This window comes from Cololabis saira, chromosome 9 (genome assembly GCF_033807715.1).
Source record: "Cololabis saira isolate AMF1-May2022 chromosome 9, fColSai1.1, whole genome shotgun sequence".
Taxonomy (NCBI): Eukaryota; Metazoa; Chordata; class Actinopteri; order Beloniformes; family Belonidae; genus Cololabis; species Cololabis saira.
Genome location: NC_084595.1, coordinates 31,550,178 through 31,575,215, shown reverse-complemented (window position 1 = coordinate 31,575,215; position 25,038 = coordinate 31,550,178). Strand labels below are relative to the sequence as shown.

General features: G+C 41.0%; 1 protein-coding gene across 2 annotated transcripts in view; it reads right to left on the bottom strand.

Moving 5' to 3' along the window:
* unc5ca (unc-5 netrin receptor Ca) overlaps positions 1-25,038 on the bottom strand; it is a 216,619-nt gene that overhangs the window by 27,696 nt on the left and 163,885 nt on the right. The window contains exons 8-9 of one of the 2 annotated variants that reach the window (XM_061729251.1): positions 23,435-23,485; positions 442-633 (exon numbers count right to left, since the gene is read on the bottom strand). In XM_061729251.1, coding sequence (XP_061585235.1) covers positions 442-633; positions 23,435-23,485 — 243 coding nt within the window. The remainder of the gene's footprint in view (positions 1-441; positions 634-23,434; positions 23,486-25,038) is intronic. The other variant, XM_061729252.1, reaches the window with a different exon arrangement.

The following is a 25,038-nucleotide window of genomic DNA, read 5'->3' as shown; positions in this document are numbered from 1 at the left end:
TGGTTATGTGACAATAAAATTGTCTGCTATTTAATTTGATCTTGCAAATGCGCTAAATCAAATCGGACCAATGTCCAGACCAGTGTCATTGATATAATCTACTAAAACTAATATTTTCTGCGCCAGCTCCTGTCAAGCTGTGTACTCTAGTATATCAAGTAAGTTTCACTCTGTGTCAACTGGTTTAAGTTTTAAAAAGGTTAATTGACTAGTTAACTTCGTCAGTGGTCTTTGTCAATTATGTAGGCTTTACTTTTTTCAGAATTTATACCAGGCTTCAGTTAAAGAATCTACAAGTACAACTAATTGAGGGAAGGGATCAATCCTTGACTTGTATTTATTAGACCTAAAAATGAGCAATAAAAACGTACTTTTATTGTGCAAGACCAGACTTGATGATTAAGTCATTTAAAGAAGCATTTCTACCCAGGACCAAATTACCTGATCTGGCTGTCTTGATATTAACAGACTGGAATCCTCCATTTAGCGCCGAGGTGTCGATGATGTCTGAGTCAAAGTCACGGTGCGTCTTTCGATACACAAAGAGTGCCACGATGACGGAGATGAACAGGCACATAATCACTGCGATGACTATGCCCACGTAGAGTGCCACACCGTCCGTAGTCGGAGCAGCTAGAAGAGATACAAATAAAAAGATGAGCAAAATGTTAGATTTTCTAACACTGAAAAAGAGGCAAGAGCCAAAAGGAAAATGTATACCAGAAATAAAAGTAGCAATAAACAGCTTGGGCAATGATAATTACTGGGGAAGGGCCTTGCAGTGGCAGAGAGCAAAAGCAAGACTTTTACAGCCGTTGCTTTGAATTTGTGTTCAACACATTCACATTTTTCAAGTCTCAGGACAATCTCTGTCGGTTCCATTTCAAATGAAACATTCAAACAGCCCTGCAGCAGTGTGTGCTGGTCGGTAACATGCCTAGAAAGAGATACAGCCAGACAGAAGCACATTTCATGAAAAAAAAAGAAGAAAAAAAAGACCCCAACTCTTAAAACTTAATAAGGCCTTTAATTATTTTACAGAGTTCCTAACATCCTTTTTCAATTTGGCTGAGACTGTAATGGTGTTTAAGCCAGAACATCGTCATTCATGATGCATATTTTAGAGAAGACGAAGGGACTGAAATTTGAACTCGCGGGTAATGCGGATGATAAAAAGTATGAGCCACACTTAGGGATGAAGATGGAAGAAAATGAGAAAAACGATTAAAGGAGTCCAGTTTAAAAAGCCCGTCTGTGTAGAGGAATCCACACAAAAGCACACATGAGCAGAAGAAGCGGGAATAGAAAGGAGCGAAACAGATAGGTTGGTGTTTGAGATAAGGAGAGATTAGAGAAGGAAAAACATGGTGTGGTCCGAAACGAGCTGAACCGAATGAATCCCAGCCAGAAGTGAGTAAAAAGGGATGCAATAATAGCAAAGAGGATCAAAATGAAGCAAAAAAAACCTATAAAAAAACATGCACTTCAATTACAAAGCAGCAAAATAAACAGAGCTAATATTTAACACGAGAGTGTCCGTGAAAGTTTGTTTGCACTTGAAGCAATGTTCACATAACCACGCTCTGTAGCTTGTGGGAGGAGATCTGTCTGCGGCTGCTAAGACAGAAAAGCACAGGAATCCTCCTTTTAATCCACCCTTAAAGTTGAGAGGCAGATAACAGGCTTTTAGCAACAAACAGCCCGAGTCATTTGCTAAAGGATTTGGCTCTGTCGCATCAGAACAAGTTCAGCAAGCTTGAACTTGATTATGCATGAGAGAATCCTTTGATGAGGCACACAAACATACGCGCTCACACAATCGCAGGAGAGGTCACTTGTGATGTTAGTCACACATCGGCCACTTGAGGGAGCTGTGAACCTCTGCTCCCTCTGGAGAGACGCGGGGCCACACGCCTTTAGCACAGCACGCTCTGCCTCTTGGAGAAAACTTCAATCATGTCCAGACTCTGGCGCAAAATATCTGACTTTATCAACGTGATCTAATCGTCAGAACCAAGTAACACGAAAAATAAGTTGTGGGAAAGGAGGCGATCCAGTTTATGATTTAGATGTGTTACGGTGGTAAAATGCAGAAATTTACTGGATAAACGCAACTAGAATGAGGAACAGAGGCAGGACAGAAATGACGTCTGAATATAAGGAAAATACAGCATCAAAGGCAGCGCTTGATCAGATTAATAAAAACTACCTGATTATTTAAAAAAGGTCTCAACAAAAAGTATTAGAAAGCAAAGCACGCAAGATATTTAACTATTGTTGGATATGTTAACACTTCTTAAGTTATTTGTGTTTACTTTGTATTGTGTAATAGTGAACTGAGACATTGGCTTCAACATGAGCTGAATACTTTATGCTTCTCCTGGTACTTTACAGTCAAATAGATACTTGATTAATAAAGCAAAATATCTAGCAGATGAATCAATAATTATTCTAAACAGGAGTGTAAGTTGAAGTCCTGGAGGAGTTCCTTACGCTAACTTCTCTTAAAATTCTGCTGCCACCTCCAGTCTGTGTTGCCTACTTAAAGCTGTTCACTGGATTAACTTGCAGAGTGAGTCACAAACGGCACTGAGGATGAGGAAATGTGACACTTATGTGATTCATATTTAAGACCAGTGCTCAACAACCAGATCTGAGATTAAGATTTAAGCGTGAACGGCAAATGAAACTGTTCATCAATTATAAATCGAAGCTCTGACTATAAATCTCTTCAAAATTCAAGTCGAATGGGTTTTGTCACATGCAGTTCTCCTTTTCTCTGTGTTTCTGTTTGTCATAAATTCTTTGATGTCACAACTCCGATAATGTAAAGAGCTGTCCCGATGTAGAAGTCCTTCTATTGGGCAAGAGGGAATACATTTGGATAACCTTCTTAAGCACCAGCTTCCTGATCCTAATAGTGATGACGATCGTCATCTGTTCAGGGGATGTTTATCTTTGTTCAACTTCTGCTTGAATGTCTGCGTCATCAGAGCATATGCTATGTCAGGCAGATGAAAAAGCTTCACTTCAAACTTACTTTTCTTACCCATCCCATTTTCTTATTATGTGATATGGACAACTGTTTGTTAACTAGGCTACACCATGCTGCGCTCTCCGATCAGTGTGTCTGTGTTAACTGCGACTCATACCGCAAGGACGAAACAGTCTTCAGTTTATATCCCACCTCTCTTAGATCGTTTTCTTCCCTCGTAACTCACGCCGCTCTCTCCGACTCCAGTCTCCATCTGTTTGATTTGCAGATGAATGCAACAACGTGTCCCATCAGAGCTTCTACCTGCCTGAATAACCTACTTACAACTGCCGGAAATCAAATAAAGTCTTTTTATTACTTTAAATTCACACTTTTTTCTCAGCGTAAAGCCCCCTAAAGTCCTCTTTTAGTTTCCACCTTCCAAGCATTCGATCAGAAAATGACAAGAGTTGTCCATGCTATGTGGAAAAAGCGCTCAGCAACCCCCCCCCCAACAAAAACAACAAAAACTCAACAATATTGCATGGACCATCTATTTATATTGATCTCATTAGCTGTTATTGATATCTCACAGTACAATTAATGTTCCGTAAAAAGCCTGGCTATGCAAATTAGAATCCCTCTAAAATGTCTGGTTGAAAGCAAATTAATATCAGAGGTAATGAAAATGTGACAAAAATGTCACTTGACAAAAGAAAATAAAGTAAAATAATGCTTTAAATGCAATTTCATATCAGTTTGAAGATTTACATTTTATACAAATGGCAATGACATTTTCACAATTAAAAAGTTGTTTTTCTATGATCACCATTAGTTTTATGTGCTCTGTGTCCACTTCTTTAGTTTTTAATTTTCATTGTGTTTCCACATAAAAATAACAATTTGACGAAGTGCTAATAGCAACACACTTATGTTCATATTTATGAGCACTTATGTGAGCACCAACACGACAAATGAAAGGACAGATAGTCCACATAAAATTCATGGACCAGTCAACTATCTCCAGAGCTTTTCCTCTTGTGTGTGCCTGACAAGCTCACTCATGTTAGAAGCACTCACCAGCAAGCCCAGCTAAATTGGATTTAGATGAAAAATATGTGCCTTTCAGTGGACACACCAGAGGAGGATTAAATAAAGATTAACTCACTTGGGGAAGCGAGGAAACATTCAAACTTCCCATCTGTGATGGTCCAGCAAGCCATACCTGACAGCTCTCTGTAGTAAGCAGCATGTTCTGTACTCGTGGTCAAGACATCTGCAGACGCACACACTTACAACACTGCACATGCAAATGTGTGCATTTTTTTTTTTTTTTTTTTTAAATCTGCATCTCCTCACTTTTGTGCATATGTTATTAGTGTTGTGTGTCTGACTGTGGTTCAGTTATTATTCATGTCGTGGGGATCGAAATCTGTTACAAATATTCACATTAAAAATAGCACATTCAATTTTAAATTTAGGGCTATGGTTCATGAGAAAAATGTAAGAGGATCTCATTAAAGGAGCTTGAGGCTCTTTTTAAGAAATGAGACTCTCTAGCGCCACCCTTCACCACGACGGCCATCGGGGGTACTGCAGCCAACAGCGAAGCCGACACGGGAGAACGGGGAGAACGCACATGCAGCGTCATGTGACGTCACATCCGCAGCCCAGCGCTGGAAAATCAGGACCGAATTGCAGCACATTTTGCAGCACACAGCCTGTTCAAGGCAACGGAGAGATACACTAGAGGGCTCATTCTTTTGGGTTTGGAACGCTTCATCTGACATTATTACTAGAAAACTTAAAATGTATACAGATTTTTTTCATAAATCCTGCCACAATCCGGCCTCAAGCTCCTTTAAGGTTGAAAATTCATTTTATTTTGGAAGATTCCAGCTTGAGTGAAATGTTAAGACTTGGTTGAACTCTACAAAACAAATGACTGGTACTACAGTGGTGCCTTTATTATTTCCTTTCTCAAGGAAAAACACATCATGATCTCTATAAAAGAAAAGGAGATCACGTTGCCCCACAGATCACTGCAGGGACCAATATTAAAGCAGCAAATATGTTCACACAACGATACTAATCTTGTAGACATGAAGGTGAATGTCAACATCAATATTTAAAGTGAAAACTGTATATTTTTAGCCAGACAGATCACGCCCATATTTAGAAAGCTGTAGGGTCTAAAAAAACGATCCATGCAGCCTCTCCATCCAAGGGCCGGCACCAATGGTTACCTGTCACATTGCCTTTACATGCAGTTGGTTAGTGCTACAACCACACGGGAAAAACGAATAAGGTGACGCATTTGGCGCGGCGAAAATGAGCCAATGGGAGAGTGAGTTGTGTTGAAGAATAAAACTTTTGCAGCCTGTCGGCAAAGCAGAAAATACATCTAATTTGCAAAGGAATGATTTGAGTGCCGTCTTCCGGTCAATTAAACAAAAAGTCTTAGCTGTCGATGCTAACACAGATTAAAACGACTGCTATTCCTCAGCTGCAGCCATGTCAACCCCGCCCAGAGACTCTCTACAAGGATAGACTGATTTGATTGGCTCTCCAAGACATTTCAATATATTTACTGTGCTGAAATGAATGGTATCTAGACATACCTGGATAACAAATTTAAATTTGCAAGCGGTACCATCTGCATTTCTCTGCTAGTATGTTTTAGTATTGGTACTTCTTATTTGCCTCTTTTTTTGTTGTAATCTCTGAATGGTATAAGTGCAGTTACGCTATCTATATTTGTACTCTTATTTCCTTTTCTTATGTCTGTACAATTTATCCTTTCTGGTTTCAACCTATTAACCCTTTTCCATTGAGGTTGGAGAAAAACAAAAAGGTTTTTTTTTCCACTGGTTTTGCTGTCGCTCAAAAATGATGCAGTTCTGAGTATCCTTATTATGGGCATGCCAAGTAGTGGCATGACCATATTGCAATCGTCCAGAATGGCCCAAAGGGCAATGCTGCTAGCATGCTAAAGTCGCAAAAGTCCCACTGCGCACCAGCGGGTGTACAGCATGACCCCGCACTGATGTGGAAAAAAAAAATCCCCAAAAAGTAAAACACGGCCGAAAAAATGAGGAAAAACATGAAAATGAAGGCGTAAATTAGTACCCAGAAAAGGTTTCCCTTTTCTTATTATTATTATTATGGGCATGCCAAGTAGTGGCATGACCATATTGCAATCGTCCAGAATGGCCCAAAAGGCAATGTTGCTAGCGTTTCGCTAACATGCTAAAGTCGCAAAGGTCCCACTGCGCACCAGCGGGTGTAAAGCATGACCCCGCTCTGATGTGGAAAAGAAAAATCCCCCAAAAGTAAAACACGGCCCGAAAAACCTGAAAAATGAAGGCGATATATTAGTATACAGAAAGGTTTCCCTTTTTTTATTATTATTATTCCGCACTTTTTTTCGTCCGTTAATACGGCCCGAACCGCAACGTGCACCCATGCATGGCATACATCGTTGGATGCGTCTCCATCGTGATTCGATGGGTATTACTTTTCTCAGTAATAGGGGTTACCGTGGCAACGCTAGTTCCCAAAAAGCAAAAAAAAAGGCAAAAATTCCCGCGCTTATTGCTCGGCCGAACTTTATCGTAGAGACATCGTTCAAACTTTGAAACACTCGGCCCGATAGTCTTTAAAGGACCATACAACTTCATCATTCTAGTTATTACGGTTTTTGCGATATTTAACTTTCAATTTAAAAAAAAATCCCTTTTATTTTGGACGTTTGTTGCTAGGCAACGGTTTATCGTACAGACATCATTACAACATTGACAAACCCGGGACGCTTTGTACTGCAACATATTTTAGTCTCGTCAAGCTTGCTATTACGGTTTTTGAGGTATTCCACTTTGTTCATTTTGATGCTAACGGAATTTCGGACGCTTGTTGCGCGGCAACACAATATCGTAGAGACTTTAATTTAACGTTAAAAGACTCGGGTTGCTATGGACTACAACATACTAAGGTCTCATTACGCTGTCGTTTACAGCTTTTGAGATATTGAAGCCTAATTGTCCCATTCTATCCTATGGAGCTTGTTACCATGGCAACAAAAACCTATGCATTTGTATGGGGGAGCATGTGAATAAAACATCTGTTAATGCTGCCCAGACCGGAACGTGCACCCATGCATGGCATACATCATTGGATGCGTCTCGATCGTGCCTCGATGGGCATTACTTTTCTCAGTCGAAAGTATTACCGTGGCAACGCTAGATGCCAAAAAGCAAAAAAAAAAGGCAAAAATTCGAACGTTTATTGCTCGGCCAGACTTTATCGTAGAGACATCGTTCAAACTTTCAAACACTCGGCCCGATTGGCACTAACAGACCGTACAAGCTCATTATGCCAATTATTACACTTTCTGCAATAATGACCTTTCATTTTTTTCTTTATTTCCGTTTGACTTTGGACGCTTGTTGCTAGGCAACAGATTATCATAGAGACATCCTACAAATGTTCCCCGACTCGGCACGCTGTGGACTTCAACATATTCAAATTTCATGAAGCTGTTATTTAAGGAAATTTTATGTCAAAATCCATGCCAAATGGCCCCATTCATTCGGATGGTTTTTTTTACCACGGTGAAACAAAAACCTATCCATTAATGTAGCCTGAACCGCAACGTGCACCCATGCATGGCATACATCGTTAGATGCGTCTCCATGTTGCCTCGATGGGCATTACTTTTTTCAGTCAAAAGTGTCACCGTGGGGGGCGCTAGACGCCAAAAAGCGCACGCCTTTAATAACTATTGGGAGCACAGGAATGAATGCAATACAACTGTAAACACCTCAAACTGACATAGAACCACCCCGAACACAACCACTACAGCCCCAAACCAAAGCAGCAAGAGGGGTCGAATGGGCCGTAGGGCATGCCCATATCAAAATTTCCAGAAATTTTCTAGTTATGGGCATGCCAAGTAGTGGCATGACCATATTGCAATCGTCCAGAATGGCCCAAAAGGCAATGTTGCTAGCGTTTCGCTAACATGCTAAAGTTGCAAAGGTCCCATTGCGCACCAGCGGGTGTAAAGCATGACCCCGCTCTGTTGTGGAAAAAAAAAATCCCCAAAAAAAGAAACACGGCCGAGAAAACCTGAAAAATGAAGGCGTTAAATTAGTATCTAGAAAGGTTTCCCTTTTTTTATTATTATGGGCATGCCAAGTAGTGGCATGACCATATTGCAATCGTCCAGAATGGCCCAAAAGGCAATGTTGCTAGCGTTTCGCTAACATGCTAAAGTTGCAAAGGTCCCATTGCGCACCAGCGGGTGTAAAGCATGACCCCGCTCTGTTGTGGAAAAAAAAAATCCCCAAAAAAAGAAACACGGCCGAGAAAACCTGAAAAATGAAGGCGTTAAATTAGTATCTAGAAAGGTTTCCCTTTTTTTATTATTATGGGCATGCCAAGTAGTGGCATGACCATATTGCAATCGTCCAGAATGGCCCAAAGGGCAATGTTGCTAGCATTTTGATAACAAGCTAAAGTCGCAAAAGTCCCACGTCACACCAGCGGGTGTACAGCATGACCCCGCTCGGATGTGGAAAAAAAAAATCCCCAAAAACTAAAACACGCCCGAAGAAATGAGGAAAAACATGAAAATGAAGGCGATATATTGGTATACAGAAAAGGTTTCCCTTTTCTTATTATTCTTATTCCGCACTTTTTTTCGTCCGTTAATGCGGCCCGAACCGCAACGTGCACCCATGCATGGCATACATCGTTGGATGCGTCTCCATCGTGCCTCGATGGGCATTACTTTTCTCCGTAATAGGGGTTACCGTGGCAACGCTAGTTGCCAAAAAGCAAAAAAAAAGGCGAAAATTCCCGCGCTTATTGCTCGGCCGAACTTTATCGTAGAGACATCGTTCAAACTTTGAAACACTCGGCCCGATAGTCTTTAAAGGACCATACAACTACATCATTCTAGTTATTACGGTTTTTGCGATATTTAACTTTCAATTTAAAAAAAAAATCTCTTTTATTTTGGACGTTTGTTGCTAGGCAACGGTTTATCGTACAGACATCATTACAACATTGACAAACCCGGGACGCTTTGTACTGCAACATATTTTAGTCTCGTCAAGCTAGCTATTACGGTTTTTGAGATATTCCACGTTGCTCATTTTGACGCTAACGGAATTTTGGACGCTTGTTGCGCGGCAACGCGATATCGTAGAGACTTTGATTCAACGTTAAAATACTCAGCTTGATGTGGACTACAACATACTGAGGTCTCATTACGCTGTTGTTTACAGCTTTTGAGATATTGAAGCCAAATTGTCCCATTCTATCCTATGGGGCTTGTTACTATGGCAACAAAAACCAATGCATTTGTATGGGGGACCATGTGAATAAACAATCTGTTAATGCTGCCCGAACCGGAACGTGCACCCATGCATGGCATACATCGTTGGATGCGTCTCCATCGTGCCTCGATGAGCATTACTTTTCTCAGTCAAAAGTGTTACCGTGGCAACGCTAGACGCCAAAAAGCAAAAAAAAAGGCGAAAATTCAGACGCTTATTGCTCGGTCGAATTTATCGTAGAGACATCGTTCAAACTTTCAAACACTCGGCCCGATTGGCACTAACAGACCCTACAAGCTCATTATGCCAATTATTAAAATTTTTGCGATATTGACCTTTCATTTTTCTTTTTTATTTCCATTTGACTTTGGACGCTTGTTGCTAGGCAACAGGTTATCGTAGAGACATCGTACAAATGTCCCCTGACTCGGCACACTGTGGACTTCAACATACTCAAATCTCATGAAGCTGGGATTTAAGGAAATTTTATGTCAAAATCCAGGCCAAATGGCCCCATTCATTCGGATGGGGTTTTGTACCACGGTGAAAAAAAAAACCTATCCGTTAACGTAGCCTGAACCGGAACATGCACCCATGCATGGCATACATCGTTACATGCGTCTCCATCCTGCGACGATGGGCATTACTTTTCTCATTCAAAGGCGTTACCGTGGCGACGCTAGACGCCAAAAAGCGCGCCCCATTAATAACTATGGGGAGCACAGTAATGAATGCAATACAACCGTAAACACCTCAAACTTACATAGAACCACCCCGAACACAACCACTACAGCCCCAAACCAAAGCAGCGAGAGGGGTCGAATGGGCGGTAGGGCATGCCCATATCAAAATTTCCTGAAATTTTCTAGTTATTATTATTATTATTCCGCACTCTTTTTTCGTCCGTTAATACGGCCCGAACCGCAACGTGCAGCCATGCATGGCATACATCGTTGGATGCGTCTCCATCGTGATTCGATGGGTATTACTTTTCTCAGTAATAGGGGTTACCGTGGCAACGCTAGATGCCAAAAAGCAAAAAAAAAGGCGAAAATTCCCGCGCTTATTGCTCGGCCGAACTTTATCGTAGAGACATCGTTCAAACTTTGAAACACTCGGCCCGATAGTCTTTAAAGGACCATACAACTTCATCATGCTAGTTATTACGGTTTTTGCGATATTTAACTTTCAATTTAAAAAAAAAATCACTTTTATTTTGGACGCTTGTTGCTAGGCAACGGTTTATCGTACAGACATCATTACAACATTGACCAACCCGGGACGCTTTGTACTGCAACATATTTTAGTCTCGTCATGCTTGCTATTACGGTTTTTGAGATATTCCACATTGTTCATTTTGATGCTAACGGAACTTCGGATGCTTGTTGCGCGGCAACGCGGTATCGCAGAGACTTGGTTCCAACGTTAAAAGACTCAGCTTCATGTGGACTACAACATACTGAGGTCTCATTACGCTGTCGTTTACAGCTTTTGAGATATTAAAGCCAAATTGTCCCATTCTATCCTATGGGGCTTGTTACCATGGCAACAAAAACCAATGCATTTGAATGGGGGACCATGTGAATAAACAATCTGTTAATGCTGCCCGAACCGGAAAGTGCACCCATGCATGGCATATATCGTTGGATGCGTCTCCATCGTGCCTCGATGGGCATTACTTTTCTCAGTCAAAAGTGTTACCGTGGCAACGCTAGATGCCATAAAGCAAAAAAAAAGGCAAAAATTCAGACGCTTATTGCTCGGTCGAACTTTATCGTAGAGACATCGTTCAAACTTTCAAACACTCGGCCCGATTGGCACTAACGGGCCGTACAAGCTCATTATGCCAATTATTAAAATTTTTGCGATATTGACCTTTAATTTTTTTTTTAAATTTCCATTTGACTTTGGACGCTTGTTGCTAGGCGACAGATTATCGTAGAGACATCGTACAAATGTTCCCCGACTCGGCACTCTGTGGCCGTCCACATATTCAAATTTCATGAAGCTGGGATTTAAGGAAATTTTATGTCAAAATCCAGGCCAAATGGCCCCATTCATTCGGATGGGATTTTTTACCACGGTGAAAAAAAAACCTATCCATTGTCATTGTCTATCATGTAGCCTGAACCGCAACGTGCACCCATGCATGGCATACATCGTTAGATGCGTCTCCATGTTGCCTCGATGGGCATTACTTTTTTCAGTCAAAAGTGTCCCAGTGGGGGGCGCTAGACGCCAAAAAGCGCGCCCCATTTTTAACTATTGGGAGCACAGGAATGAATGCAATACAACCGTAAACACCTCAAACTGACATAGAACCACCCCAAACACAACCACTACAGCCCCAAACCAAAGCAGCAAGAGGGGTCGAATGGGCGGTAGGGCATGCCCATATCAAAATTTCATGAAATTTTCTAGTTATTATTATTATTATTCCGCACTCTTTTTTCGTCCGTTAATACGGCCCGAACCGCAACGTGCAGCCATGCATGGCATACATCGTTGGATGCGTCTCCATCGTGATTCGATGGGTATTACTTTTCTCAGTAATAGGGGTTACCGTGGCAACGCTAGATGCCAAAAAGCAAAAAAAAAGGCGAAAATTCCCGCGCTTATTGCTCGGCCGAACTTTATCGTAGAGACATCGTTCAAACTTTGAAACACTCGGCCCGATAGTCTTTAAAGGACCATACAACTTCATCATGCTAGTTATTACGGTTTTTGCGATATTTAACTTTCAATTTAAAAAAAAAATCACTTTTATTTTGGACGCTTGTTGCTAGGCAACGGTTTATCGTACAGACATCATTACAACATTGACCAACCCGGGACGCTTTGTACTGCAACATATTTTAGTCTCGTCATGCTTGCTATTACGGTTTTTGAGATATTCCACATTGTTCATTTTGATGCTAACGGAACTTCGGATGCTTGTTGCGCGGCAACGCGGTATCGCAGAGACTTGGTTCCAACGTTAAAAGACTCAGCTTCATGTGGACTACAACATACTGAGGTCTCATTACGCTGTCGTTTACAGCTTTTGAGATATTAAAGCCAAATTGTCCCATTCTATCCTATGGGGCTTGTTACCATGGCAACAAAAACCAATGCATTTGAATGGGGGACCATGTGAATAAACAATCTGTTAATGCTGCCCGAACCGGAAAGTGCACCCATGCATGGCATATATCGTTGGATGCGTCTCCATCGTGCCTCGATGGGCATTACTTTTCTCAGTCAAAAGTGTTACCGTGGCAACGCTAGATGCCATAAAGCAAAAAAAAAGGCAAAAATTCAGACGCTTATTGCTCGGTCGAACTTTATCGTAGAGACATCGTTCAAACTTTCAAACACTCGGCCCGATTGGCACTAACGGGCCGTACAAGCTCATTATGCCAATTATTAAAATTTTTGCGATATTGACCTTTCATTTTTTTTTTAAATTTCCATTTGACTTTGGACGCTTGTTGCTAGGCGACAGATTATCGTAGAGACATCGTACAAATGTTCCCCGACTCGGCACTCTGTGGCCGTCCACATATTCAAATTTCATGAAGCTGGGATTTAAGGAAATTTTATGTCAAAATCCAGGCCAAATGGCCCCATTCATTCGGATGGGATTTTTTACCACGGTGAAAAAAAAACCTATCCATTGTCATTGTCTATCATGTAGCCTGAACCGCAACGTGCACCCATGCATGGCATACATCGTTAGATGCGTCTCCATGTTGCCTCGATGGGCATTACTTTTTTCAGTCAAAAGTGTCCCAGTGGGGGGCGCTAGACGCCAAAAAGCGCGCCCCATTTTTAACTATTGGGAGCACAGGAATGAATGCAATACAACCGTAAACACCTCAAACTGACATAGAACCACCCCAAACACAACCACTACAGCCCCAAACCAAAGCAGCAAGAGGGGTCGAATGGGCGGTAGGGCATGCCCATATCAAAATTTCATGAAATTTTCTAGTTATGGGCATGCCAAGTAGTGGCATGACCATATTGCAATCGTCCAGAATGGCCCAAAGGGCAATGCTGCTAGCATGCTAAAGTCGCAAAAGTCCCACTGCGCACCAGCGGGTGTACAGCATGACCCCGCACTGATGTGGAAAAAAAAAATCCCCAAAAAGTAAAACACGGCCGAAAAAATGAGGAAAAACATGAAAATGAAGGCGATATATTAGTATCTAGAAAAGGTTTCCCTTTTTTTATTATTATTCTTATTATTCCGCACTTTTTTTCGTCCGTTAATACGGCCCGAACCGCAACGTGCACCCATGCATGGCATACATCGTTGGATGCGTCTCCATCGTGATTCGATGGGTATTACTTTTCTCAGTAATAGGGGTTACCATGGCAACGCTAGTTGGTAAAAAGCAAAAAAAAAGGCGAAAATTCCCGCGCCTATTGCTCGGCCGAACTTTATCGTAGAGACATCGTTCAAACTTTCAAACACTCGGCCCGATTGTCCCTAATGGTACGTACAAGCTCATTATGCCAAGTATTACAGTTTCTGTGATATTGACCTTTCATTTTTTTTTTTTTTTCCGTTTGACTTTGGACGCTTGTTGCTAGGCAACAGGTTATCGTAGAGACATCGTACAAATGTTTCCCGACTCGGCACGCTGTGGACTTCAACATAGTCAAATTTCATGAAGCTGGGATTTAAGGAAATTTTATGTCAAAATCCAGGCCACATGGCCCCATTCATTCGGATGGGGTTTTGTACCATGGTGAAAAAAAAACCTATCCTTTAACATAGCCTGAACCGGAACATGCACCCATACATGGCATACATCGTTGGATGCGTCTCCATCTTGCCTCGATGGGCATTACTTTTCTCAGTAAAAAGTGTTACCGTGGCAACGCTAGACGCCAAAAAGCAAAAAAAAAGGCAAAAATTCGGACGCTTATTGCTCGGCCGGACTTTATCGTAGAGACATCGTTGAAACTTTCAAACACTCGGCCCGATTGGCACTAACAGACCCTACAACCTCATTATGCTAATTATTACAGTTTTTGCGATATTGGCCTTTCATTTTCTTTTTTATTTCTGTTTGAATTTGGACGCTTGTTGCTAGGCAACAGGTTATCGTAGAGACATCGTACAAATGTCCCCTGACTCGGCACGCTGTGGACTTCAACATACTCAAATTTCATGAAGCTGGGATTTAAGGAAATTTTATGTCAAAATCCAGGCCAAATGGCCCCATTCATTCGGATGGGGTTTTGTACCACGGTGAAAAAAAAAACCTATCCGTTAACATAGCCTGAACCGGAACATGCACCCATGCACGGCATACATCGTTAGATGCGTCTCCATCTTGCCTCGATGGGCATTACTATTCTCAGTCAAAAGCGTTACCGTGGCAACGCTAGATGCCAAAAAGCGCGCCCCATTAATAACTATTGGGAGCACAGGAATGAATGAAATACAAGCGTAAAAACACCTCAAACTGACATAGAACCACCCTAAACACAACCACTGCAGCCCCAAACCAAAGCAGCAAGAGGGGACGAATGGGCGGTAGGGCATGCCCATATCAAAATTTCCAGAAATTTTCTAGTTATTATTATTCTTATTCCGCACTTTTTTTCGTCCGTTAATACGGCCCGAACCGCAACGTGCACCCATGCATGGCATACATCGTTGGATGCGTCTCCATCGTGATTCGATGGGCATTACTTTTCTCCGTAATAGGGGTTACCGTGGCAACGCTAGTTGCCAAAAAGCAAAAAAAAAGGCGAAAATTCCCACGCTTATTGCTCGGCCGAACTTTATCGTAGAGACATCGTTCAAACTTTCAAACACTCGGCCCGATAGTCACTAAAGGACCATAAAACTTCATCATGCTACTTATCACGGTTTTTGCGATATTTAACTTTCAATTTTAAAAAAAAATCAATTTTATTTTGGACGCTTGTTGCTAGGCAACGGTTTATCGTACAGACATCATTACAACATTGACAAACCCGGGACGCTTTGTACTGCAACATATTTTAGTCTCGTCATGCTTGCTATTACGGTTTTTGAGATATTCCACATTGTTCATTTTGATGCTAACGGAACTTCGGATGCTTGTTGCGCGGCAACGCGGTATCGCAGAGACTTTGATTCAACGTTAAAATACTCAGTTTGATGTGGACTACAACATACTGAGGGCTCATTACGCTGTCGTTTACATCTTTTGAGATATTGAAGCCAAATTGTCCCATTCTATCCTATGGGGCTTGTTACCATGGCAACAAAAACCAATGCATTTGTATGGGGGAGCATGTGAATAAACAATCTGTTAATGCTGCCTGAACCGGAACGTGCACCCATGCATGGCATACATCGTTGGATGCGTCTCCATCGTGCCTCGATGGGCATTACTTTTCTCAGTCAAAAGTGTTACCGTGGCAACGCTAGATGCCATAAAGCAAAAAAAAAGGCGAAAATTCAGACGCTTATTGCTCGATCGAACTTTGTCGTAGAGACATCGTTCAAACTTTTAAACACTCGGCCCGATTGTCCCTAACGGTACGTACAAGCTCATTATGCCAAGTATTACAGTTTTTGCGATATTTACCTTTCAGGTTTTTTTTAAATTTCCGTTTGACTTTGGACGCTTGTTGCTAGGCAACAGGTTATCGTAGAGACATCGTACAAATGTTTCCCGACTCGGCACGCAGTGGACTTCAACATACTCAAATTTCATGAAGCTGGGATTTAAGGAAATTTTATGTCAAAATCCAGGCCAAATGGCCCCATTCATTCGGATGGGGTTTTGTACCATGGTGAAAAAAAAAACCTATCCGTTAACGTAGCCTGAACCGGAACATGCACCCATGCACGGCCTACATCGTTAGATGCGTCTCCATCTTGCCTCGATGGGCATTACTATTCTCAGTCAAAAGCGTTTCCGTGGCAACGCTAGATGCCAAAAAGCGCGCCCCATTAATAACTATTGGGAGCACAGGAATGAATGAAATACAAGCGTAAAAACACCTCAAACTGACATAGAACCGCCCCAAACACAACCACTACAGCCCCAAACCAAAGCGGCGAGAGGGGACGAATGGGCGGTAGGGCATGCCCATATCAAAATTTCCAGAAATTTTCTAGTTTATATTATTGTTTTTGTCTTTTTTTATTCATTATTTATTTATTTATTTATTTACTGTTTATGTGTTTAGATACTTAAAAAGAAGGGAAAAGGAAGTTCTTGGAGATTCATGGGGGGAAATCACAAGCCAAAACTTCCAGAGACAAAATCTTGAATTTTTTTTACACTTTTGGAATCTGGTGGTACTATTAGTAATTTTGATGAATATGATTATTTTGACAATGTACAATATCCCTCTTTGTATACAATACATTTTCATTGGTAATAGTTTAGGACAACAGTGTTACCTCCCCACCCCACCCCCACCAGCAAGACCAAATGTCTCCCACTTGCAAAACTGAAGAAATTCTGCTAGTGGGCCAAACTTGTTGTTTGCTTGGAGTGTACAGTCACTAGTTCGAGTAAACTGAGGGTAAGACCTAATATATTTTACACAAGTTCATGGAATTTGGATGATGCATTTGTGTGCAAATGAGTGTTGCTATTCACATGTTTTTTTTTTACATGAGCCTAAACCTGGAGGCTCAGGAATTCACAGAAATGTCATGGAATATCTTGTTCTCTCTTTCTCAGGAGCACTTGATTACACACATGGGCTGGCGGAGCAGAAACCCCAGCTCACCCCCACTCAGCATGGATCACTGTCTATCGATTGGCTGAGCTTCTCGTCATTCTCTGAGTCTGTCCAATCTGCCATGGAGAGGATTTAAGCATGGGGGAAACAAGGATAACTCAGATTAGCTCGTCTATATCTCCCCTGTGATTTGCATCCAAAGCAGAGCTGTGGACAATCACTACTTGAAACTCATTCAACTGTCGTTTTGATCTTGCTTGGCACAAGCATGCACACACCACCCATGCCGCATGCCCGGCAGACACATTCACATCAAGTAACTATCAGGGCTGAATGGAAGGAACACAGTAAGTTAGGAAGCAGTTATTTGCTAATGTTATGTTAGTCTTCTGGTTGATGCTGCCAAGAAATAAAATATGAAATCACTTCAGAGCCACTAAAATGAGAAGAGGTATTTCTGTAACTGCAACAAACTCTGTATAAACAGTCATTAAATCTTGTGCATCGTGTGAAAGCCCTGTAATAAAATGTATTGGAGTTATTTAATAAATTGATTGAATACCATCCTTTTAGTACATCTTATTTTATCCAAGTGACAAGAACATTATGACCTCTTTCAGTTTCTGCCGGCCACAATCATGAATAAAAAAAGAAATGAGCAGATTATCTCCTCTACATTGTAAAGCCCAACCATGGTGTTGTAGTTCAGTTCTCAGGCTAAGACCCACACGGTTATATACACAGACACATCAATACAATAAAAACATGCAAATCACATAATCTACTGAGATATCATGTGACCGCTCAAAGCACAATCCTAGTAATACTATGACTGCCATATTTCAGTCGTCTTTCTTTGTGAACGAGCCCCTGACCTGCTTCTGGTTGAGGTGAGTTTCAGGCGGTGGAAGGACCATAATAAGCTTCTGCTGACATTCATGAACCAGCTCTCAAGTGAATGTGGGCATCATATAAAAATTCCTATTTGGCAGTAAGACCATTGTACGCAGCATATGGGCTGTTCGAGGGCTTTGGAGAACGCGGCACCTATTTATAACTATTCAGTCAGCAACTGAATTTTTAACTTGGCTTGGGAAAAATGGCATATTGTCTGTGCCTGAAGAATTTCTTTTTCTCCATTTCAACTATTCTTTTTTAAATACATTTTTTTAAAGTTCCGTGGCCAAGGGATGCGTTCAAACAGTTCCAACTGTTTTGATCGTCCTGTGCCTGTAAAAACCAAAATCTGTGACACATTTAAAGTTGGCTGCTACATCTCCTCCCCTGCAGCATTACGCTGCTCCCAGCGCCATGTTGGAACTCTCTGCAGAAGACTTGTGTCCCACCACCTGCAGGTGCACATTTGCAGTATTCTATGAGAGACCCTGAAGTCAGAAGTGCTTGCCTGTTGTCATTTTCATCTTTCTTATGGAGGTGTGCCATTATTTACCCCTACCAGCAGTCTGTTGATACCAGTTTTTGGCGTTTCATTCTGAGGTGTCCAAAAAATAAACTGTCACCTGAACAATGTGCAATATATTTTTGGCAGCATCACCACTTGCCAGATTTGGCTCCCATCAGCACCTAATCTTCGTTATGAAATGTAATTTGATTGTTTGCCATTTTAACAGTGTGATTGAGATCCAACGTGAGCTGCTAATGAGCACGTGCAAGTGGTCCAGGTGCTGCTCCCAGCAAGGCAGAAGTGCTGGGAAGTGGTGTGCTTTTTGGTTTTGTTGTTTTTTTTCTTTTTTTTTACCAATCTTAGATCCAATGTTGCATGTTCAGTGCAAGTTTTGTATCACACCATCATAGCCTGTATGTGCTCCAGCAACTATGTAGCCAAAAAGAGAAATTGGGGTGTGGTAGATTGAAGGTAAATATATTAAAAGAACATCAAAACACATCGAAAAGTCATCAGACCATGTACAGTAACAGACATGCATTGTTGATTTGAGGGTGAAACTAAAGTTCCTGCAAAGAGAGAAATAAAATGGACCGTATAGTAAACAGATCTTTTCCCCTAGGGACCTATCATATTCTGTCTTCCTCACAATTTGTAGTATATTTTACTCATTGAGTCAGTAAAACTGGTAAGACAGTGAGCGAGGGAGACGAAAAATATTTTCAAAGTCCTCATTTCATTTAAGACCCTTTTTTATTACTTATTAAGAAACAATCCTACCTATTAACTAAGCGATACACCTTGTTGTCTTGTGATTCTGTGGATTACATTTCTGATAGATTAGGCCAAATTTGTAGAACAGACTTAGTTTTCGGTCTATTTGGTGCCTCTAGTTGATCCATTCAGTGGTTGTAAGACAATCGGGAACCTGCAAAGTACACCGTGTTCACAGCTTCTGTAAGACAAAGTGCTACTTCTGGCAACAGTTCAAAATTGCCTGGACACTTTCCAAAAGAATCACAGCAGCAACATTCTCACAAACTGAATCAAATAAAACTGGGGGTAAATTGAATGACAGCATTAAGACGGAAAGAAATACAGGATCGTGCTAATTAAGGGAATCTGTCACAACTACGGTGCAGTTATTTCCCTGAGTAAACTCTGAGATCTTGCAATAGATTTTCAGTTGTGAAAGAATAGTTATATTTTTGCAGATCTGCTAGTAATGAAAAATTAGGATTATTTTATTTCTATTACATTATTTATCTGTATAAGGGCCTGCCTGAGTGACCAGCATGAAAGCCTTTATCTAGAATTTAGATAAAAGGCAGAATATTGACCTGAAAAGGTCTGTGTGCTGCTCATATCTGCCTATCATTTATAGGACACGATGAATGTCAACTATTCATAATGGGATTAGATCCGTATGGCATTCACATGTAATTGGAGGGTCAAAACCTAACAGTTGTGGCCTCTGCTGTTTGCCAGATAATGCAAGAGGAATTTTCAAACACAAATGACTGTTTGTGGGTTAACTGAATCATTAAACTTAATCACTGCGTCGGTCGGGGTGAATGAGGGAATGTCTTTGGCCATTATTTGTTGATAAAAGACGCACTGATCAAAATGAATGAGCGGGTTCAGTCTGTATGATTAGCATCAGCTAGACTATAAGCTATAAGGAATAAAGACAATGAAAATAAAATCTGACAAGGGTATGGCATGTTTCTAGTCACACTGAATATCCCAAGATGCCAACAGAAACACTTGAACTGTGAAAATAATTCTGCTTCTCTGAACTTTGTATCAAATCAGCCATCATCTCACTTGATCAGTCGACCACTTCAGGCTGCAGCCAACAGTAGACGTCACATCAAGTCATTTAGCGGACGCTGTTCTGCCAAAGCAACTTCCAAGTGAAACACAGCATTCAAGCTTCAGTACAGTACGACATTCTGGTGTAATTACTAAGCAATTACAAATACAACATAGCTGATCATCTGGTAAAATCTTTTATCAGTAGATTCAGAGGCAAAAGCTGGCTAGTTTTGATGTTAATCTTATTGTCCAGTATGTTTTCTGTTTTTGTTCTCAGTGTCGCTAGCTGTATTTTTCTGGTCATAACTGAGATTTGTCTTAGCTGAGTGGACAGGTCATGTATCATTCCAGACTGATTTATTCAAGATCAATGTTTTTTTTCAGGGTATTAGTCAAATCCTCATAAGTTACAAAAGAAACTCTGCTAGCTTTTAAGGATTAAGAATTAAGAATGTGATCATAGTCCCATGAAAATATGAATTAATTGTCTTCTTTTCTTATTCCTTAACCAGTGGTAACAGTTCAAGCTTCAATATCCTTCGATTACACCTTCACCAGGCAGTTGGGAGGTTTCAGGACTGCATGTCTGTCATTCATGCATGATCATGGAGTTATTCTTGGGTATCATCTCTAAAAAATATATATATTTTATCATTGTATAGAGGCCTGAGACAGACAGGGAATCTCTCTAAGGTTTACACCTGCCTCTCACAAAAGAGAGCTGGAATAGGTTCTGAAAGACCCCCCTGACCCTGAACAGGATGAAGTCAGTGTCAATGATGGATGGATGTGTTGAATTCAAACCAGGTTTGCTTTGGCACAGTTAAATAAAGTTAGATAAAGTTAGTTTGGCAAGTCAGATGGACATGCAGTGAAACTCATATTCTATCATCACCTCCTTCATATCCAAATTTCACAATTTAAATATTCATCTGAAGGACAATTAAATCCAAAATACCACAATGTGTTACTGAACAAATTACTTTGAATTATTTGGGTAGGCCTCTAAAATGAGCACACATTAAAACATTTTTTTTTAGATTGAGCACAATCTCTGCGAGCTCAGGAACGTCAAACCACCGGCGCTGCGGCACAGTTGACTTCTAAGGAAAATCTGAGTTTCTTAAGGTAGAGGAAAATGTCGGACAGATGAAAATGCTGTGTCCCAGGTTGTCCAGGAGATGTCAGCACTTTGAACGTTCTAACGAAAGAACTGATTCACCGAGTGCATGGCTGATCATTGTATACAACAGGACATCCCGGACATCTTCAACTAACCAATGACTTTTCTACACATCTCGCTCTGGACTGTTTCTTCAGTTTCAAAAAGGTTTTGCTCAGCGGCTGACACTAAAAATGAGGGGTTATTCCAACCATTTTTGCGTCACAATCGCAACCTCTGCTTAAAGGGGAACTATTATGGCATTTAATGTCTATTTTAAACAGGCCTTGAATGTCTTAAAAACAAGCTTTTGATTGTTTTTTCTATATAAATTAGAAATTCATCCTCTGGGCCATGTCTTTATCTTCCCAGTCTCTAACCTCATTATCTATGCAGGATTCTGAGTGGGCAGGGAGGCTATGATAATGAGGCTCTGTGCTGATTGGCTGCCTGAACGACACGATACACCGCTATGAAAAAATGGCGGAAGCTCCGGCCGGCGGAGTTAAGCCTGAATTATGGTTCTGTGTTAAATCGACCCAGAGCCTACGCTGTAGGCTACGGCGTAGACTCTGGGTTGGTGTAACGCGGAACCATAAATCAGCCTTTACACCGTGTCATAACTGCATGCGATGTGAGCGAGCGTCAGCGACAAAATCAATTCCATTGCTTTATTTTCTATTTGACTGTCCTAACTGGCCGTGAGCGACGCAGCACGATGCGACGCAGCACTGCGCGACGCAGCACGATGCGGCGCAGCGTTTTGAGCTGAACATTTGTCGGATGCAGGCTTCTATTTTCTTCCTGTTGCTCGCATTGAAAGCCGGTTGAAAGCGCTGTAGGAAACAGTCATGGATGGAGAACGGCTGATCCAGTTAGTTGAAATGAGAAGTTATCTCTATGATACCTCCTCATTTCACTACAAAAACCTCAATAAAGTGGCAGCTGGAGGGAGATGGACAGAGAGCATCCGATGTCACGCAGTGCGACGCGATAGTCGGACACTCGCATGCAGTTACACGGTGTTTAGTTGTGGGTGTGGTTTCATACATTGGAGGCCAACCTCTACTCCTGTCGTGACATCACGACAGGAGCAGAATCTGAACGGCTCATAAAAGCCACATCACACTGGATGGCTCATCCGATGTACAGACACTGCAGAATTTGGTTGCTTTCCTCCTTCTCTGAGTTGGCAGGCTGAGGGGAGACCACTTTATATATGTTAAAGCAAGAAAAAACTTGTTTTTCATAATAGGTCCCCTTTAAGTACTAAACTATGAAACCGATGCAGAGTCAGTTAGCATGTGGTTAAATTATCTATGGTTTAACGTTATACCCAACAATTTGAGTGTAACATGGGACTAAGCTTGACATCAGGAAAGTACAAGACATAGAAAACGTGCAAGGCTTTATCCTAAATGACTGATGGATGTAATAAGTTTGAAAATATGCACTTACCACTCTAAAACACTCACTTCCAATATCTAGGTGACTGGCTGCTGCTCACTGAGAACCAATCAATCAGTGGACAGCTCATCTAATATCCACACTGCTGATAACCAGTCAGTGCGTAGCCTATTTAGTTATTCATGAGCCACCAAAACACCTTCTGATTAGTGGCTCATAGTATTAAGGTGTGTAAAATGCATGTAGGCTATTTGAGGTCAAAATCACAATACATTACTTAGGCTATTATAGATCTCAGAAAACGTATTAAAACTGCCAATGAATGCATTATATAAGACCTTTAATAAGGTGGTAAAAATATCCCATTAGGCTACAACTTTGCCATCCAGTACACTGATAACTGAGTGGGTCCCGCTAGAACTAAAGTAACCGCTGTGCTCCCCAGAAATGTTGGATAGGAGAGGACGATTGCAGAAAATGAGCTCTGAACTCAAAGAAAAGAGAGAAGCAACAATAAATCACAAAGCATGAGCCAAATTCTGGTGTTAAGTAAAAAAAAGAGAGAGAGCAAGAGAAACTGCAAGATAAGTGAGACAAAAGAAAATAACAGTAAATTGATAAAAAAGAAAACATCAACTTACATGGAATTCCCATGTTTACTTTGGACTCAGTGGACTTCTGAAACAATGAACCTTGGGACAGGAAAAGAAACAAATGGTGGAATGAATGAAGGAAAGAAAAGGAAAAACAATAAAGAAATTAAACAATAAATGGAACAGACACGAAGGGACACAAATGTTTGTCCTTGTCAGTGTTTCCTTTCATTTCTCTCTTGTCTTACTGCTATTCAGCAAAGTTTTGTGTTGTGCTTGAATTAATATTAAATGAGGTCTCAAAAAAAATGAACAACGCAAAAAAGATATTTAAGCCACAAAAATAATGAATAACAAACGAGCAATATTTTTTGAAACCCCATCTGTAAGGCAGCTGCTGTGTCATGCAGTGTGCTACACTTAGTTGTGGCAAACAGAAGGTCTCTGACAGATGAACTTCTGATGTACTGATGTATAATTGAAGTGCTGGTGTATAATTGATAAAGGCAACATAGCAACATGGGGCACTTAAAAGCTTCATTCCAGAACAAGTGACTATAGAAGACGTACTATGCAGCACTAAGGGGAAAGAAACACCGGGTTAAATGGGGTGATGAGCAATTACCGTATAAACATACACTAATACACGTACCAATAACAGCCTGGTATGTGGCGTTTATTTTAACTGTCCGGGTGGACTGGACAGCGTTGCCCAAAATGTTTAAATCTGTTGGAAATTCTCTATTCAAGGTTTATTAAGCACATTTCGTCCTTGTTTTGTTCTTTAAAAAAAAAAATCTAACTTCTTATTCATGCATGAGAAGGCTTCACAATTGATTGGGAATATATGATTGCATGTAACAAATGTCATCATGATTAATGCCTGAATCAGTGATGATAATCAGAGCAACATGCCATGACAAAGATTTATCATGTTTTAATTATTAAAAAACACACATGAAAAACAACAACAACCATTTGAGCAAACAATGATAATGAAAACATGGTGGTGGAAAAATGAAGCATAAATGATTTAGTGTGAGCCAAGACAACTGTGATGGGGGGAAAGAGAGCCCAGATGAGATCCGAACAGTTAAGAAAAGTGGGATGAAATGGCTGACGCGTGCAGGAAACGACGCAACAAAATTACCACATTGATGAGAACAAAAGGAGGACAAGCAGAGCTTTCAGAGTGGGGATGGATGCCTGATGCTGTGTGGTACCTGCTGACTTTTTTTGCATAATAAAAGACAAACACAATTCAGTATTCTATCCAAACACTAAAGTTGCATAACAGCCAACATCTCTAGTGATTACTGTGGTTTTTTTAGAACCTGCGTGGCAGATTATATATGCCCTGATGGAACTGCTCCTGATGTAGCATGCATATTGTGGCGCATGTGTAGACACAGAGTAGCTTGGGGGAGAAATATCATGCCCTGAAGGATGAACTATTGGACTTCAGAGTGAATCTCTTCCAAGAAATTCTGATCAATGCATCAGATAAATGTCAAGAAGCCAAAACCGAAGACTGCAAAATAACAAAACAACGTGTGCATCGAGGGCACACATGTGGGCTCATACTATTTTAATTCATAAACATAAAGACAGAGGAGTGACAGTGCAACAATGAGGTCAAATGGATTTATTCT